Source organism: Culex quinquefasciatus, chromosome 1 (assembly GCF_015732765.1).
Source record: "Culex quinquefasciatus strain JHB chromosome 1, VPISU_Cqui_1.0_pri_paternal, whole genome shotgun sequence".
Taxonomy (NCBI): Eukaryota; Metazoa; Arthropoda; class Insecta; order Diptera; family Culicidae; genus Culex; species Culex quinquefasciatus.
Window position 1 is genome coordinate 116,496,205 of NC_051861.1, and position 18,867 is coordinate 116,515,071.

Sequence of the window (18,867 nt, forward strand, 5' to 3'; positions counted from 1 at the left end):
TCGGCTAGTAACTTTGGAGTGAATGGGACAATGAAGATCGTTGAACAGCAGGTGAAGTGCGCAAAATGTCAGGGTAAACACACAGCTAACAATTGCGAAGTCACTGCGTGTAAATACTATATTTGGTATAGTATAAAAGCAGTTCTCTAGAATTTAGCAAAAAAAAACTGAGTTTAATTTTTGTATTTATTGATTTGGACTATGTCCATCGAATCCTAAATTTCAAATGAGCCATTTTACATCATTGGTTTCTTAATATAAGTCTCCATACAAATTTGTGGGCTGACTTAAGCAAAATATTCGAAAATCTGTATCTTGAGAAAAGATTTTCATATCTACTTGGTGCCTTCAGCAAAGTTTTAGATTTTGATTAGGACTTTTCAGCAAAAAATAGGTTAATGAAAAAAAAAATCTAATTTTTATTAATTTTTTTATGTTGAAATGTCGAATTCTCAAGAAAATGTTTGTTTTTATTTTCGTATTTTTTGTATACGTTTTAGGAGACTACAAAATACATCATTTGAGTGATGGTGCAAAATCTGGACCAAAAAATATTTAAAATAATGTTTTAACGTAAAATCGAATTTGAAATCGAAAAGTACTTCACAATATTTTAATTTTTGATTTTTTAAGTTTTTTGAGTTTAAAGAAAAAATCTTGGAAGAAAAGAAACTCTTCTGAGTTACTTTTGAAAGGTTGAGAAAATTCGGTCTAAACTATGAAATATGGAAAATTTCTAGACCTTTTCAAAAGAAAAGCATGATATTTAATATTTAAAAATATTTTTATTGAAAAAATCGGAAAACTTTGCAAGAGGTGATTTATACCGTTTCGAATTTTTACGTGAGTCTAAAAGAACAATTGCCCGATTTTCAAAGATTCTTTGAAAAATTTATAAAAATTCAAAAATATTTTTTCGAGGTGCTCTTCTTTCAGGAATTATTTTTTAAAGTGAAAAAACCTAAAAAAAAACGAAAATATATTACTAAAAGTAGCGGAACGGAAAAAACGGTATATTTCATTAAAAAAAAGTTAAATAATTTTCAATTTTAAATTCGAATTTGCTTTAAAACTGTTTTTTTTATAGATTATTTGTCCACATTTTCAAAATAAAAAAACACTATTTTTTCAAAAATTCATGCCTCTCAAATCAGGTTTTGCACCATCACGCACTATGGCTCAAAAGATATCAATTTTAGTTCCCTAAAAGATATCAACAAATTTGGAGAAATTATAAGTACGTATTTTGTGAATTGAAATTTTAGTCATAAAAAGTTAAATACACAGCAAAAACAGTAATAATCCAGCTGCGTGTAATCTAAATATTGCATTATTTTATGGAATTTTATGTAATATTACACCCTGAAATATGTTGCCCATCTGTATGGGAAACCTACTTGACCGAAATGTCAAGGTTATATAGTCGTTTATCCTTTCCTTTCTTGAACGATTTGATGGCCGAGCGGGCTAAGGCGCCAGTCCTTACTGTTGGTGCTTTTGAATCTTGTCGGTTGCATTTTTTTGGTGTTTATTTTTTTTTTTTTGACGAAGGTGATTTGCATGCTTTTGCATGCAATTTTACCATCGGATTTATTGCAGTGTAAATAAATGGGATTTTTTCTTCCGTGTAGGTACTTATTTTTTTCTTAAAAGTTTTAATCAAAATCTAAAACTATGTCGAAGACACCAAATCGATCAGAAAAAATCGTCTCAAGATACAGAATTTCATACATTTATACATACATATTTTGTATGACCAGCACCCAAAATTGTATGGAAAAATTAATGATGACTTTTGAATGAAAACATTTTGGGAACAACTTGATAGCAGCTTACAGATAATTTGGAAATTATTTGGAACAATTTGAGAAAAATTTAAAAATAATTTTGGAACAATTTGGAAAATGTTTAGGAATAATTTGGAAACAATTTAGAAACTTTTTTTTTACAATTTGGGTACAATTTGAAAACAGTTTGGAGATAATTTGGGAAAAAACATGTAAAATTATTTGAAAAACAATTTGGAAACTATTTGGGAATGATTTGGAAACTATTTGGGAACAATATAGGAACATTTTGGAAAAAAATTGGGAACAATTTAGAAACATTTTGGAAACAATTTGGAAATAGTTTGGAAATAGTTTGGAAACAATTTGGGAAGAACTTGGGAACAATTTGGAAACAATTTAGAAACATTTTTTGAACAATTTGGGAACAATTTAGGAACATTTTGGAAATAATTTGGGAACAATTTAGAAACATTTTGGAAATAGTTTGGAAACAATTTGGGAACAATTTGGAAACAATTTGGAAACAATTTAGAAACATTTTTTTGAACAATTTGGGAACAATTTACGAACATTTTGGGAAAAATTTAGAAAAAATTGGGAACAATTGAGAAACAATTTGGAAACAATTTGGAAATTGTTTGGAAACTATTTGGAAACAAATTTTGAAACAATTTGGGAACAATTTGAAAACAATTTAGAAACATTTTTTGAACAATTTAGGAACAATTTGAAAACAGTTAGGAGATAATTTGGGAATAAACATGTTAAATTATTTGAAAAACAATTTGGAAACTATTTGGGAACGATTTGGAAACTATTTGGGAACAATTTAGGAACATTTTGGAAATTATTTGGGAACAATTTAGAAAAAATTTGGAAACAATTTGGAAATTGTTTGGAAACTATTTGGAAACAATTTGGAAACATTTTTTTTTAACAATTTGGGAACAATTTGAAAAACGTTCGGAGATAATTTTTAAACAATTTGGAATTACTTGAAACAACTATTTGGGAACGATTTGGAAACTATTTGGGAACAATTAAGGAACATTTTGAAAATAATTTAGAAATAATTTGGAAACTATTTGAAAACTGTTTGGGAACAATTTGAAAACAGTTTGGAGATAATTTGAAAATTATTTGAAACAATTTGGAAACCATTTTAAAAATAATTTGGAATCAATAAGGAAACATTTTGGGATCGATTCGCAAACAACTCGGGAACAATTTAGAAACATCTTGAAAACAATTTGGAAATAGGTTGGAACTATTTGGAAACAATTTGTGGACAACTTAGAATCATTTGGGGAACAATTTAAAAATAGTTTGGAGATAATTTGGAAACAATTTTGAAATAATTTGAAACAATTTTGTAACGATAAGGAAACAATTTGTAAACAGTTTGGAAATATTTTGAAAATTATTTTGAAACAATTTGGCAACGTTTTGGAAACAGTTTGGAAACAATCCGGAAAATCGAAACATTTCAAAAACTGTGTGGTAAAAAATTTATACAATTTCAAATCATTGTGAAAACAACGTTTTTAGTTGTTAAGAAAGTTTCATTAAAACCTTAAACTCAACAGCAAGCAAGGTGTGAAAGTTTGCGCCCAATTATGATTTCCTCCCTCTCCTCATAACAAAAACAAAAACCCAAAAGATTATCCAGCTCAGCCTGTAGAAAATTGAAAACAAACTGTCAATTTGGTCGTAGAGAATTATTCGATTTTTTTTTATCTAAGGCCGATGCAAATATTTTTGAAAGTTTTTGTCTCTCAACATTTGGATGGAAAAAGTGTTTTAAAATGCATTTTACACTAGTTCAGTTGTTTTGCAATCATTAGTTTTCAAAAAATGTAAGATTTGACGAAAACAAAATTTTAGCAAAAAAAAACTGTTTTGCGATAATAAACATCGAAAATTTTCAAAAATTCAAGATTTTTTGCTAAATATAATTCTAAACGCAGGAGAATGCTTTTTAAATTGATTTCAGATGATTGCACTTAAATTTCCATTGAAATTTTTAAGTTTCCTGTATTTTTTTTTGCCCCTTGATTTTTTGGGGCCAACTTTAAAGGGTGGGGGGGGGGGGGGAGACAAAAGCTTTGAATAAAATTTGTACCAGCCTAAACAAAATAAGGAAAAAAAATTGAAAAAATTGCAAAACAAGCCACAGCAAAGGATAGTTTAGAAAAAAATACAAGAAACATAAATGCGAATAACAAAAAATCATAGAGTTAAATAAAATGCTAAAGTATCTAAATAAGAAAAAGATGAAAGCTAGAAATTGGCCGAAAACCAAACAATTCAAAAAATGAGCAATAAATAAATTTTAACAAAATAAATGCCAACAATAGACAGAAAAAAAACATTACTTAGACATTTTTCTAGGATTTTAGACAAATAATTTGGAAAAAATATATTCACGAACTCATTGTTTTTTTTTAATATTTTTTGATAGAAGCATAATTCATTTCATTCACAATTCATTTAGTGACCCTTATTGTTTTGAAAATCAGGTTCGAAATTTGACTTTTTTTTGCTTATAACATAAATAGTCTTATTGGCGTCATCCATAAAGTATGTCACGCAAAAATCGGCCAAAATTTTTAATTAACATAAAAAACAGTATAATACCTTATAAAAATTAGAAGACCTTGCATTACATTTAAGTATTAAAAAATCTTGAAAACTGTTTTTCACAGCTTTGCATCTAAAAAGTTCAAAACATTTGTAGCAGTTTTTTTACGAACACCCTGCCTTCAAAGCATTTGTTTGTATCGAGCCAGAATTTGTTAAAAAAAAGTTCCAGCCGAATAAAAAATAAGATTGTGACTACATAATCAATTATAATGTGATACTTTTAAATAAAAGTGACCAAAAAATTATAAAAAGAGCTGTTGACATTTAATTGTGCACAGTTTAAATTTATATTATGCATTCATAAAAAAACCTAGCGTGACGTCACAGTCTCGCATACCCCCCCCCCCTCCCCCCTTGTCACATCTTGTCACACCGTCGGTAACCCCCCCCCTCCCCCTCCCCCTCAAGAGCGTACGTACTTTATGGATGACGCCTAAGCAGTGGTGTCTGAAATTTTCTAAAACCAAGTTCCCCATTCAGTAGAGCAGCTTTTTGTGAACATTGCTGTTTAATTTGACTTTTGCCAGAAGTTATTTCTATTTCATTTGCAAGCATTTTACAAAAATATTTTCAAAGTCTATTCCCGTCTGAGGAGAATGCCCTCTTGCCCACGTAATTTCTATTATCGGCTGAGCTCTTTTTTTCTCTCATCGCACTTGCGTGGCTGCCAGATCATGTTATTTGAAACAAACATTTGAGATTCCATAGGAAGTCTCCTGGCATCACTGGCTCACTTTTACACGCGCTGCTTGACTCTCGCTCGTTTTTCGTCAACATTCGACGAAAATAGGTAAAAAGTCAAGTGACTCAGTGCGTTTGTTTTTATTAAGGCGCTTGCAAAATAATTACATGTTTCGGGATTATTTTTCAAGTGAGTGGCTAAACCATGTTCAAAAAAACATGTTGCCGGTAGTTGGAAGTAATTTGGTATCTTAAGCGCTGTGAAAACGTTAGCGCAAGAGAAAAGATGATTGTGGCGACTTTCGTCAAGCGGGAAACAAATACACCAACCTGACTTCCTCCAGGATCGACAGCTCCTCGTGCACGGACTTCATCTCCTCCGTGGTGTTGATTTGCACTATCTTGCTCTGGAGGATCTGGTTCTCCTGGGCGATCGCCGCGAGCTGTTCCTCCAGTTCCGCCACCCGGTTCTGTTCCGCCACGAAGCACTTGCGCGTCCGCTCCAGCTCCTGCATTATCCGGATCAGTTCCTCGTTCTCTTCCGCCAGATTCAGGTCCGACAGTTGGTGGTTGGTGTGATGGCCTCCGTGCTGGTGGGAAAAGCTTTGCCCAAGGTGACTGCCGTCGGTGACGTCCGTCGAGTGGGACTGGTCGCGGAAGGCGAACGAAAAGTTTTCCGGCTTTGAAGTGTCGATCTCGGTGATCTAAAAAAAAAAACAGTTTCATTTTAGTGAAAAAAATCGAAATTTCAAACAGAAACTCACCTCATCTTCGTCAGGTCCGCTGAGGCTGGCATCGTCGCCGTCGCCACCGGCCACCGGTCGCAGCTGGACGCGGGAACCGGCTCCGTTTCCGCTCAGGCTGTCACTCTGGAGGCGTTCGTTCTTCTTCCGTTCGGCGTCCAGCTGCCTCCGGACGTCGTCCATGGTTTTCGTCAGCTCGTCCACCTTCGCCTCGAGCGTTTCAATGTTGCGACACAGGCTGAGGAAGGGAAAAGAAAAAAGGAAACATGTCGTTATTTGAAAAATTACATGATTTGTAACAAAACAAATTTCGTTAATTTAAAAAAACTAGACTGAGATAATGCACAAAAATACAATTAAATTCCCTTAGATAAGCAGTGTTCTGAGTTGTTTTTCCTTTCAGGATGTAAGGTAAACTAAACTTAAAACAATTTTAAAAAATATTTCAAACAACGTTAAATAGTAAATATAACGTGTAATCAGGCCACAACTAACTTATTTCAATTTTTACCGTTCGGTTTTACATCAGGTGTTCGATGGAATTTAATGCTATTCATACACCCAAAGTTAAAGAACGAGAGGAAAGTGCTATTTTGCGAGAGTAAAGACCTCTCGCGTGTTCATTCTTTCATTAGAACAGTTCATCCTATTGAGTGGCTTATATGAACAAACGAACGCCACTTAGTCACCGAACCATGGTGGCCCATTCGGCAAAGGCACGGTTCAATATGCCGAAGGTCTTGGGTTCGAGTCTCGGTACCGGTTCTTTTTTTTTTTTTTGATAAATGAACTTTTTTTGAAAATGAACCATGAGTAAAGTACTCACGGTAATTTCGGGATTTATCCTCTCCGTCCGCACACAGTACCATTTTACTACCGAACCGTGCTCTTTATCCTCTCGTATGCCGATGCCCAGTTCTGGGTGTATTCATGCATAAATAATGCTGGTAAAAATTTCCAAACCTTCAGAAATTATTACAAATTGATTTAAACTTAAAAAAAAAAAAAAGTTAAATTACAACGCGCATGGTAGCACCAATACTGATTATTTTTTTAATTCGAAGTCATCATAATTAATGATCTAATTTAAATTTTGCATTCGAGACGATGATTTGAGCTTGTTGCAGACTGGATTTCGTCATGTAGGATTTTGAGGGACCAGGAAATGCTTATTAAAGTGCCAAAAATTTCGTCCTTTTAAACTAAAAAAAAGTTTTTTTTTACTTTTGGTTGATTATTCCCCGTTTTTTAATTTAGACCAATGCAATTTTTTATTTAGTGTTTAAGGTATTTTTTTAAATATTGATTTTTTTTTATATTTAAATAATATAAAAGTACAAGAAAATGTTATACTACTGACCAAGGTTTGGAAAACATGTTGGAGTTCATCAACGCATTTAATAGGTCAAGTGTTTTGACTTTTCTTTTTTTTATTAATTTTTTACAACATTGAAAGACATATTTTATCAAATTTTAGTTACAATGCAAAAAAAAAAAATTCTTTTTGTTCATCTTGAAGGTAAAATTACAAATGTGGGGAATAACAATATTTGTACCGTTTCAAGTTTTCTATGTTATAAAAAGCCATTTGGGGTATTCGATTATGATTTTTTCAATATCATTATTTCATTGAAGAATTTAGGAAAGAGATTTCTGATCGATTGGTGTCTTCAGCAAAGTTGCCGATTATGATTAGGACTGTTCAGAAAGAAACACATATTTTATTTATTATATAAGTTGTGACAGTTTATTTGTTAAAATCGGTATTTTGGTTTGAGGAATACTCAAGGCATTTTTTCCTAGCTTTTTTGAATTTAAAAAAAATGTATTTTAAATCGCGATGATTTGGAAATTATTAGTTCGGTTTCTCAATGTTTAAAAAAAACTTTCGAGAAATAAAAATAAATAAATAAATAAATAATTTCGAAATTTTAAGACCAAGCCCAATTTTTAAAAAAGGCAAAAATAAGTGTTTATAGCTTTTTGAAAGGTTTTTTTTTCATTTTGCACTGAAAAATTTAAATTTCTGTTTTTTCCAAAAATCTTTTTTTGAATCTATGTCTTCGGTACCAGATATTGAACCATCCTAAACTCTGGCGCGATATTACGAGAAATAAAAAATACGTATTTTGGGAATTCAAATTTTGGTGACAAAAAGTCAAATAAAAATTCGGGTTTTGTTTGTGTATGAAAATTTAAAAAAATAATTAAAGATCTCCAAAATATTTGCAAAATTTTAGAGAATTACACTTATAGGACAGAGGGGATGCGATCAGAAAATGAAGATTTTTTGTCTTACGTACGCTCCCTTAAAAGTTAACTCAAATCATAAGCATAAAAGAAATTTTGTTTTTTTAGACATATTTTTATTTAGCGATTTTATTTTCAAAATTAACTTGCCCGAGATACAAAAACTATCAATTAAATTTGTTCTAGATTTAATAATTCAATAAAACATTAAAAAAATAGTATCTTTAACATTATTGAAATGTTGAAATTTAAAATTTTAGAAAGATTTCGAAAGAGTACTAACTCAAAAAGCCAAATTTAGTAAACATATATTCAAAAAACAAAATTAATTGATACTTATATCACAAATAGAGAAAATTTCAGAATTAAAAAAATATGGTATTTAGTGTAAATTTAAGTATTTTACACTTAAATTGAAAATGAGGCTAAAAATTAATACAAAATGTTGCGTCGTTTGAAAATGAATATGGCAAATTAAAAAAAAACTATTAAAAAAGTATTTCGTAAAAAAAGTTTAATTAAAAACGAACATTTTTGAGCACTGAAGCTTTTTTCAGTTTAAAAACTTTCTTTAACTTTTCAACTTGATTCCTCTTCGAAAAGTATGTTTATTTTTTATAACGGGATTTTATTTACATGGATTGTCGTTGACTTACTTTATTTAAAAAAAAATAATAAAATAGTCAGTCTCTTTAAAAAAGGTAGCAAATTTGAAAGCACTTCAAAGTGTTTACACACGCAATTTTGTTCTCGAATTTATTTCAAAGACCTTTCCACTAGTTTGGAATTTATTTTGAGAGCCAGAAGTTGATTACGTTCCATTCAATGGCGATAGTTATTTGCAATGTTGCCAAATCTTCATTTTGTATTGTAATTCTGAAGTAGGTCTCTCAAATACCATTCTGAAAATGCAAAACAATTTTGATGCGCAGTTTTGCAAATTCATAACATTTGTATTTGAGGAATTATTTAAATTTTCATTTAAGTTTTTATAACATTCAACAGGGCTGCCAGATTTTCAATTCAGGTTCGTTTTCTTTGATTAAAAAAAAAGAAGCAAATAAGATTACAAAATTAAAATTCAAGTAAAAGTTGTTTACTTTATAATTTATTGCAGCTAAATAACCCAACGACAGCTGAGGGTTAACATATTTTTTTTTTCGTTTTCTAGTCGGAGACCTTCAAACGTTTTTTTTTTTCTAAAAGCAGACGAGCGGGCAATCCATCCCAATCAAATGTCGAATTGCCGAAAATAACTTATTTCGCTCGTTTGTCACGCAGAACGGTGAGAGGACAGCTGAAAGAAAAGAGGTGTGTTCGTCGTAGCAAAGACCACAACCAAAGACGCATTAGGTAAGGCTAGCTTGTGAGACTTTTACTCTGATTACGCACGACAAGAGGAGAAGGTGGATTGTCCTCGTTGGTTAGGGTAGGGTGACCTTTTTTGGTAATTCTTTAATAAAATTTGAAGGCACATTTTTAAATTGAAGATTTAGAGATATTTTAAAATATTTTTTTCTTGTAAATTTCTTAAAAGAGAGCACTTACCCTAATTTAAAGGGGCATTTTTGTTGTCTACTTGGCGTTCCGTTCTAAATTTAGCACCATTATGTATGGATCATCGACTTTTGTCGGTCACCTTTTATTTATTTTTCTCGTGTTTTTTCCCGTGGCTCGGGCGTTAAGAACGTAAATCGCTCGAGTGCGTCTTTCGGCGTGATTTTCCGATCCGAAAAGAAAAATGGGTTAGGCCAAAAACAAACAAACAAACTAAGCTTGTTTACTCGAAAAAAGCAATCCCGCCCCAAAATGGGAAACTGCGCAACTGCGTTGTTTACTCGAACGTAAATTTCCTCTTCCACAAAACAAACATAATTTTTGAGGAGTTTTTAACACTTAATAAATTACAAACACACTAGAATCTACTTACGTTTTGACATGCTTCTTCTCGGCCTGGTTCTCTAACGCTAACTTGTACTTGTCCCGTTCGAGGTCCTGTATGCTGACTTCGAGCTGCTCGTAGATCTTCATCCGCGAGTCGTTGACCTCCCGCAGGGCACCATTCTGCTTCGTCAGGTACTGTTTCGAGAGAAGGTGAGAAAAAAAATTGTTGAGAAATTGTGAGAAATCGAATTCAGGACTCAGATTTGAAAAAATCTAAATTTTTAACTATATTTTAGTCGAAGGATTAGTTTTTTGCTTTACAAACTGAATTTTTACAGTGCATAATTTCAAAATATTTGTTAAAAAAAAATTGGCATATAAAAATAACACATTTCGAAATTTTTTTAATGATAAGGACAAAATAAATGTCATATCTTTGTGGGAGCTTTCCCTATAACCAAAGAAGTCATTTTGTGTCATTGGTTCACCCATACAAGTCCCCATAAAATCTTGGCAGCTGTCCAAACAAAAATGGTACGTAAATATTCGAAAATCTGTAACTTTTGAATGAATTTTCTGATTAAGTTGGTGTCTTCGGCAAAGTTGTAGGTATTGATGAGGACTGTTCAGAAAAAATAGGTACCGTAAACTGGGGTGACTTTGATAGCCCGGGGTGACATTGATAGAAATTTGATTTGGTCACTAATTTTGATACATCGAATGTGACAGTCTCATTTATGCATATACAGTATGTAAAAAAAGTATTTACACCCCTTGGGCACTATGCACATATTGTGATGAAACATCTAAACAATTTAATGTTGACAGAAACCTAGTACTACGTTTTGTTCAGAAACTCATGCCAGACATTTTGCTACAAAAAGCTCATGAAAAGATGATTTCTATAAAGTTATATAACAAATACTATTACGAAACTAAAAGGTGCAAAAAAGTTTGTACACCTTTCGAAAAATTAACATAAATAATGTTATTTGTTGACAAATCACCATAAATCCAGTCTCCCAACTTCAAATAGGCATCCTTGACTGATTAAAAATAATTTGGATTGAATATAAAGTTTACTAACTACTTAGTATAAAAGTTTATATAACTCTGGAAATTCTATATAAAACTTATCTAAACTTAATTTTGCAAACTTTTAATTCAACTAAATGTCAATATATTACCATAGAATTGCTAAATAAACATTTTGGAGTGGGTATAACACCTTTTTGGGGGTATTTGTATCGATAGAATAGATTTTTCGTTGGAATTTCGTACCAACCCGGAATTACGTCGTCGGCAAATCCGCCGGCATCCGAACCGGTCCACAATTCTTAAGTCAACCTATGTGGCATCGGAAAGGGCATAAAATTTCCGATCTTTTGATACCCATACATCTAGGTTTTCTATAAAACCCACGTTTTTAAATACCTGGGCAAAAAGTAAGTTTGATCCACGATAACAAAAATTACGAAATTCCATACATTTTTGGCAGATTGCTCAAACAAAACCATAACAACGTTTTTACCTAGGTATTTAAAATCGTGGGTTTTATAGAAAACCTAGATGTATGGGTATCAAAAGATCGGAAATTTAATGCCCTTTCCGATGCCACATAGGTTGACTTAAGAATTGTGGACCGGTTCGGATGCCGGCGGATTTTCCGACGACGTAATTCCGGGTTGGTACGAAATTCCAACGAAAAATCTATTCTATCGATACAAATACCCCCAAAAAGGTGTTATACCCACTCCAAAATGTTTATTTAGCAATTCTATGGTAATATATTGACATTTAGTTGAATTAAAAGTTTGCAAAATTAAGTTTAGATAAGTTTTATATAGAATTTCCAGAGTTATATAAACTTTTATACTAAGTAGTTAGTAAACTTTATATTCAATCCAAATTATTTTTTTAATCAGTCAAGGATGCCTATTTGAAGTTGGGAGACTGGATTTATGGTGATTTGCCAACAAATAACATTATTTATGTTAATTTTTCGAAAGGTGTACAAACTTTTTTTGCACCTTTTTTAGTTTCGTAATAGTATTTGTTATATAACTTTTTATAGAAATCATCTTTTCATGAGCTTTTTGTAGCAAAATGTCTGGCATGAGTTTCTGAACAAAACGTAGTACTAGGTTTCTGTCAACATTAAATTGTTTAGATGTTTCATCACAATATGTGCATAGTGCCCAAGGGGTGTAAATACTTTTTTTACATACTGTATTTTCGATAATAAGCTATCCCTTAATGCTTACATACCCAAAATTCTCAAAAATGTTTAGATATTAAATTGCCGATTTTTTAATTAACTTTTTTACAAAAAAAAACAAAAAAACGTGTTGAATCGATTGTAAATAATTGAGAAGATCTTTTGAAGAATATTGAGCAAACAATTCAAAAAAATACATGGCTTTATCAATTTTGAAACTAAAAAAAACCTGTTTAGCATGTTCAGCGCTTTATTTTAAAATCTGTTATAAATAAGTACAGTAATGCCTCGGTTTAGCACGGCCCTGTGCTTAACTAAAGCACAGAGCTTATGGGATTTGGGATATATGGGAGACATTTGCTATAATCCTATGAAAAATCATCCAAACTTCAAAAAAAATTATAGTGTTTTGAAATCGGAATGATGTCACCTATCCATTGCATTTATAACTACATGAAAATTTTCAGTAAAAAAAACGAATTTTTCCTGTATTTTAAAAATGCAATGTTTCTCGAAATTTTTTGAATAATTATTGTTATAAATAATATGATCGGAATTTTTCCATACATTTCAAATGTAATAAATTTTTGTTTGAAAATATTCAAAATTTTCACTAAATTACATATTTTTGAAAAAAACTTAAAATCTAAGTTTTGTACAATATGGGTTCATACATTCCGAATGTCATCAAAAATGTTTGAAAGCACTCAAAATTTTCATAAAACTACGTATTTTCGAAAAAAATACTTAAGTTTCAGTTTTTTACAATATGGGTATCAAATGTTCGGAATTTTTTCATACATTTCGAAGTCATAATTTTTTTTTATTTAAAAAAAAACTCAATATTTTAATTTTTACAATACCAGTTTCAAATGATCGGGATTTCGAAATAAGTAACACTATTTTTTTAAAAACTCGAAATTTTCACAAAACTATGTATTTTCGAAAAAATACTCAAAATTTTAGTTTTGGTACAATACGGGTATCATATGATCGGGATTTTTTGATACATTTCGAGCAATTGCACATTTTTTTGAAAATACTCAAAATCTTCACAAAACTACGTATTTTAGAAAAATTACTCAAAATTTCAGTTTTTTACAATATGGGTATTTTAAAATAGTGTTATAACTTTCTTATGTATAAAAAAAGATTATTTGATACGCATATTGTAAAAACCTGAAATTTTTTGTATTTTTTCAAAAATACGTAGTTTTGTGAAAATGTTGAGTGTTTTTAATTTTTTTCGTTATTCCTTTCGAAATGTATGAAAAAATTCCGATCATTTGATACGCATATTGTTAAAATCTGAAATTTGGAGTATTTTTTTTTTTCAAAAATACGTAGTTTTGTGAAAATTTTGAATATTTGAAAAAAATGTGCTTAAATTTTCAAAATGTATGCAAAATTCCTGATATTTAATACCCATATTGTAAAATAGTGAAGTTATGAGCATTTTTTCGAAAATACGTAGTTTCGTGGTTTTTATAGAGTTTTTGTGTGAAATTATTGCAAAATATTTCTTAAATTCATTAATTACTTTTTTTTGACAGAAACAAAGTTTCCCATTATGCATTAGGTTTGATATTTGAAAATCAGTTTTATTTTTCGCCCACCAAATCATAACTAACTTTTCGAAAGGTGTCAACAAACTATAGTTTGATCTTTTGGAAAGATAGCCTTGATTCTGTTGATTTGAACAAGTATTATCGATATTAACCTTAGTATGGAGGCTTTTTTTTCTATTAGATGCTTTATCTCAGCAACCATTGACTAAACTTCAATGTTTTTGAAACATTTTTGTGGGTAAATTAGTTTTCCAATGTTTTAGATTTTTAAAAACAATGAATTTCATAAACAAATAGATTACAAATTTTTCTAATGCGAATTTTCTTTTATTCAGAAAAATGAAGTACAATTGATCAAAATGTCGATGTTTTGAAAACAATAGATAATATTTTTTTGAATTAACTTGGCAAACAAAGTTTGGGCAGTTTAAGCCACAGCTTAAAGCATTTTTGATCATCTAAAACATATTTCAACAAATTTTGAAAACCGAAAATTGTATTTTTTTTGCCCTATTTAACCCTGTACTGCCCAATTTTTTTTTTCGAAAATTTTTATTTTTCCCGTGTTCAGGAGGTCATTTTGAGCAACTTTTGTTCTACGAAAAACTTTACTTCTCTTGTTTTATGTTTTTCTTGTTTCATTTTTAGTATTTTAATTTGCATTTATCTTGTTTAGTTTATGTTTGTTTTTGGTAGTATTTGGCCTACTCTACCACCTAATATAAATACATTTCACCTATCTAATTTTTTCACGTTTTTACAGTCACTTTTTCATTTTTTTGCATGTTTTTCACATTTTCTGCTATAGAATCGCACCATCATCATTTAAATTGCAAAAAAATGCGTAGAGGCATAGTCTGGGACACTACAAAAATTACTGCATACTTCTTTTTACTGAAAATATAGGAAATGTTAGTAAAAAACACAACCAAAGTTGACCCCTAAAAAAATGACATTTTTAAAATCATTGGCAAAGTCACATAAAACAAGTTAAACTTCCAACCCTGAAATTTTCTAAAATTTTAAGAGTTCTTCTTTCCAATGCTTTTTAAAGATCAAAAATCGGTTGAAAATTTGATTTTTGGCGATTTTTTAGATCGAAGCCCGTCTAAAGGCGGGGTTGGGTTGTAGAGGGTTAACAGTGCACATCAACCCGGGCTTTTGCACCAAGATTTTTGTTACAGATGTTTTAGTATTTTCGAAACTACGGGAGCTATCGATAAAAAATTTCATTCATCCCCTAAAGTACTGTCTACAAAGCGATTTACAATAAAATTAACCTTTTTTTACAATCAGATTGTTGTAGAATTGGGTCCGTAAGTTTATCAATTTTGGAATAAGATGACAACAACTTCCTTGGTTGCTGTGCACCCTTAAATTAAATTTTATCCAGCAACTAATGCAAACAACGATCATAATTTCACTAGATCCAATATTTTTCCTTTGATGAAAAATCATGTTTCCCATGCTTCCAAATACACGAAAAAATCTCTCGTTAATCAGCCTTGAAATATGAAAAATTGCTCTCTTCAAAAACACGTGAAAAACTGTTGCAATTTCACCTAATCGCAGCGACTCGAGGTCCGCTAGAAAACCTCTCGCTCTTTTTCCAGCTGCATTTTTGCCGTTTTTTTTTAAATTGGAATTTGCTGTCCGACCATGGCTTTGGTGACGAAACTGCGCCAATACCGATCACCCCGCCCGGTTCACGCCTCTAATTTGCTCACAGAAGCAGCTTAAGCCACTTTAGGCCGAGCTCTCGGAACCAGCCTGTGCTGTGTGGCTTGCCAAATCTTAAGAGCAAGCCGATTTAATTTTTCCAATAGTTTAAGACATCATTAGAGGACTGGCTGGCGGGACGGTGTAACCGGCTTTTCTTCGATTTTTGAACGAGAAAATGCCAAACTGAATTAAATTAGGAAATAAATTCATCAGGCGACTTGAGAGAGGGGGGTTGGACAGTTTTTTTGGCATTGTACGACGAGGAGGAGCGACTTTTCGATCGCGATGCGGTCATCGGACGGTTGAAGAGATTCGACACGAATACTAACTATCGGATAGACAGTGTAGACTTGCCGGCAGCGGCACCGACAAAATATCTTTGCGAAGTCAGCTGATGTAACCACCGGCAAGTTGACTGAAGGCAAAGAGGAGGAGGAGTAGGAGGAGGGTATTGCTATCATGGTTGATTGAAGGATTGCCGAAATGATACGGTGAATCGTTGATTAGATTAGGCATGGATGCAATGGGTCACAATCTGAGCTAAATTGAGATAACTTGAAGTTAGACAGAATAAATATAAAGTATATTTGTAGAGACTAATTGAATTGCTAAAAATATGCAACATTTATGTAAGAAAATAGGTAAAATACATTAAAAATTTAAGTTATTTTAATCCCAATTGGCCAACTCTGGCAAAGGCACTTAATCATTGAGCTAGAAGAATATATTTAAAAAAGTAAAAAATATTGAAAATGTTGAAATTTTAAGCCCTAATTTAAACATTTCGAGCAAAACCTATGTAGTAAAATGCTTCATACACCAGTACACTGCCCAAGTTCACATAAATGTTTCATATGCATTTTAATTAATTTTGATTTCATGTTACATACAAGCATGCTAACATTCAGAAAAATCTTCCAAATTCGACAAAAATTCTTTTTTTTTTAGGACAAATTTGCCTGGAATTTTTCTCTGCTTGCTGTTTTAGCATGTGGGATAATTATGCGCACAGTTGTTTTTCAATAATAAGTTTAAAAAATATTTGCAAAAGCCTAACGAGAAAATAACATAATTTACAAAGGACAACTATGCATATATGTGCAGTATAAATAAAATTAAAGAGTGGTAAACGGAATCTTATCCAAATTTGTATAACAAAAAAGTGCTAAGAAATTCAATTCTAAAGCAAAGTCTTTGCTGATTTGGAGAGTCATTAAGTCTCCTTTTGGTGATCTACACTGCTCATAATCGCATACTTGTCTTATGTGAAATTACAAGTTTTTTTAATAATGGAGAAAAAAAAATGCTCAAATTAATATTAAAGATTCGAAAATTCAGTTTTTTTCTTAAGTGCCTATAAATGCATAGTTGTCCCAAATGAAGTTTTTGCGTTTGATCGAACCATAATACTGCTTTTGCCACAATGTTCTATGAAATCAACTATGTAAAGCGTTTTGTGTTTACAAAATAAAATGTTGCTATGATTTATTCAAAACATTCCATATGATTAAATAATTGCATAAATGTCCAATGGGACAAGTCTGCGTTTATTGTAAATTATTATGAAAAAAAACTTTAAAAGGGGTTTTTTCATTTAACCTAAAAATGCACATGAAATAAATTTCCAATTGTGGCCATTATACATTCTGAGTTAATAATTTTGAGGTAAATCGTCTCATAAGAAAATAAACGTTTCAAATTAAAAAAAAATCCAGAAAATTAGTGTTAAAACAAAATAATTTCGTTGCCTCTGTTTTCGTAATGATTGCATCTGATCAAATTCAAAAAGTACAAAAAAGTTATGAAAATCTATTGAAATAATTTACAAAACCAATTGAAGATTGTAAACATTTTTGTTATTTTATGGGGTTACATACATGTAAATTGGCAAAAATGTCAATGGTTGGTTTGAGCACAAACTTGAACTTTTTTTGAAATCTGTTTTCAGGACATTAAAATATACATTTTCAACTATAAACAAAATAAATTTGAAGATATTTGGTTGTATCATTGCCGAGATACAGATATATGAAGTTAGCATTTTCAAAAAACTGGTGCCACGATATCTCAACACTGCATTGACCAAATTGGCTCAAAATTTAGGTGAAGACTCGTTAAACCGGTACTGTGTGCATGACGAAGGCCGATTTTCAAAAAGTTTATTTTTAAAAAAGATAAAAATATTTGTATGTTTTTCATATAAAAAATCGAAAGTGTTCGATTCTTGTATTTTCTAAAAATGCTAAATTTCAAATTCAAATTCAAATTCAATTCGTCATGCACACGGGATATGTCTTGCGTGGCTTCACCCCAAATTTCAGCCAATTTGGTTCATCCCATCTCGAGACATCATGGCACCCGTAAATCAACTGTGTGTTTAGAGAAAAACGCTCACAAAGTTTGACAATCCGCTCGGCGCATGGCAAAATGTTCAGCCTCAATCGTCTGTAACTTACTTTAATCATAAAATATCTTCATGAAACTTTCAGGAGTGATTGAAAATCATCTTTTAAGTTGGTTTAATAAATTTTCTGTAATATGAAATTTTGTGTTTTTTTACATGTATGTAACCCCTTAAGTGAAATGGAATATTATAAACATTTATTCAATTTTGCATTCGGACTGAGGTTTTTTATTTTCGAAAATGCAGGACAATACAGTCCCAAAATTCCAACATAAATATTTTCATAACAATATTCTTCCCAAAGGCCCAAAATCGTTTTAAATGATTCTTAAATATTTTTTTCCAAAAATGTGAAAAAAAATGTTTTTCGATTCCGCTAAATCATACATGAGACATTTATGCGTTCGTGGGCAGTGAAGCAACCTGTTGAAAATGATAAAATATAATAAAAAAAAATCAAATCAAATATTTTGTTTAAAACAGACTAAGTCTCAACCCCAGAATTTATGCAATAGGGTGGCTCCTGTTCACAATTATAAATTTCAACTTATAATAAAAATTGAAAAGCATTTGTGCCGATTTGGCAACTCTTTCTAGTGTTATGAGTAATAGCGAGAAGTTTGACTAACTGTTCAGAGTCAGATGTCACAAAATTTGCTGGAAAATGGCTTTTGAAAATGCATTTAAAAGAAAGTTCACTTGAATAATAATTTTAAAGATCTGGCAACCCTGTCTGAAGACATCTCCACCTAAACTGATATTCGTCGAATTTCGCAAAATCAGGTGTTTTTTTTTTAAATAATTAGTGCTTATTACAGAAATTACCTTCAGACATTATTACTTATTAATATAGTAGTTTATGCAACAAGTTGCAAAAAGAGGATTTTTTCAGCACGAGTCGTACATTTATCCAACGAGGTTCACCGAGTTGGATAAATACGACGAGTGCTGAAAAAATCAAGTT

The 18,867-nt window shown here is 31.2% G+C and overlaps 1 protein-coding gene across 2 annotated transcripts in view; it reads right to left on the minus strand.

Annotated features, from left to right (window-relative positions):
* The window catches only part of LOC6050468, an 85,276-nt gene that overhangs the window by 15,050 nt on the left and 51,359 nt on the right, over positions 1 to 18,867 (minus strand). For both annotated transcript variants that reach the window (XM_038248939.1, XM_038248940.1), the window contains exons 3-5: positions 10,038 to 10,186; positions 5,879 to 6,095; positions 5,445 to 5,818 (exon numbers count right to left, since the gene is read on the minus strand). In XM_038248939.1, coding sequence (XP_038104867.1) covers positions 5,445 to 5,818; positions 5,879 to 6,095; positions 10,038 to 10,186 — 740 coding nt within the window. The remainder of the gene's footprint in view (positions 1 to 5,444; positions 5,819 to 5,878; positions 6,096 to 10,037; positions 10,187 to 18,867) is intronic.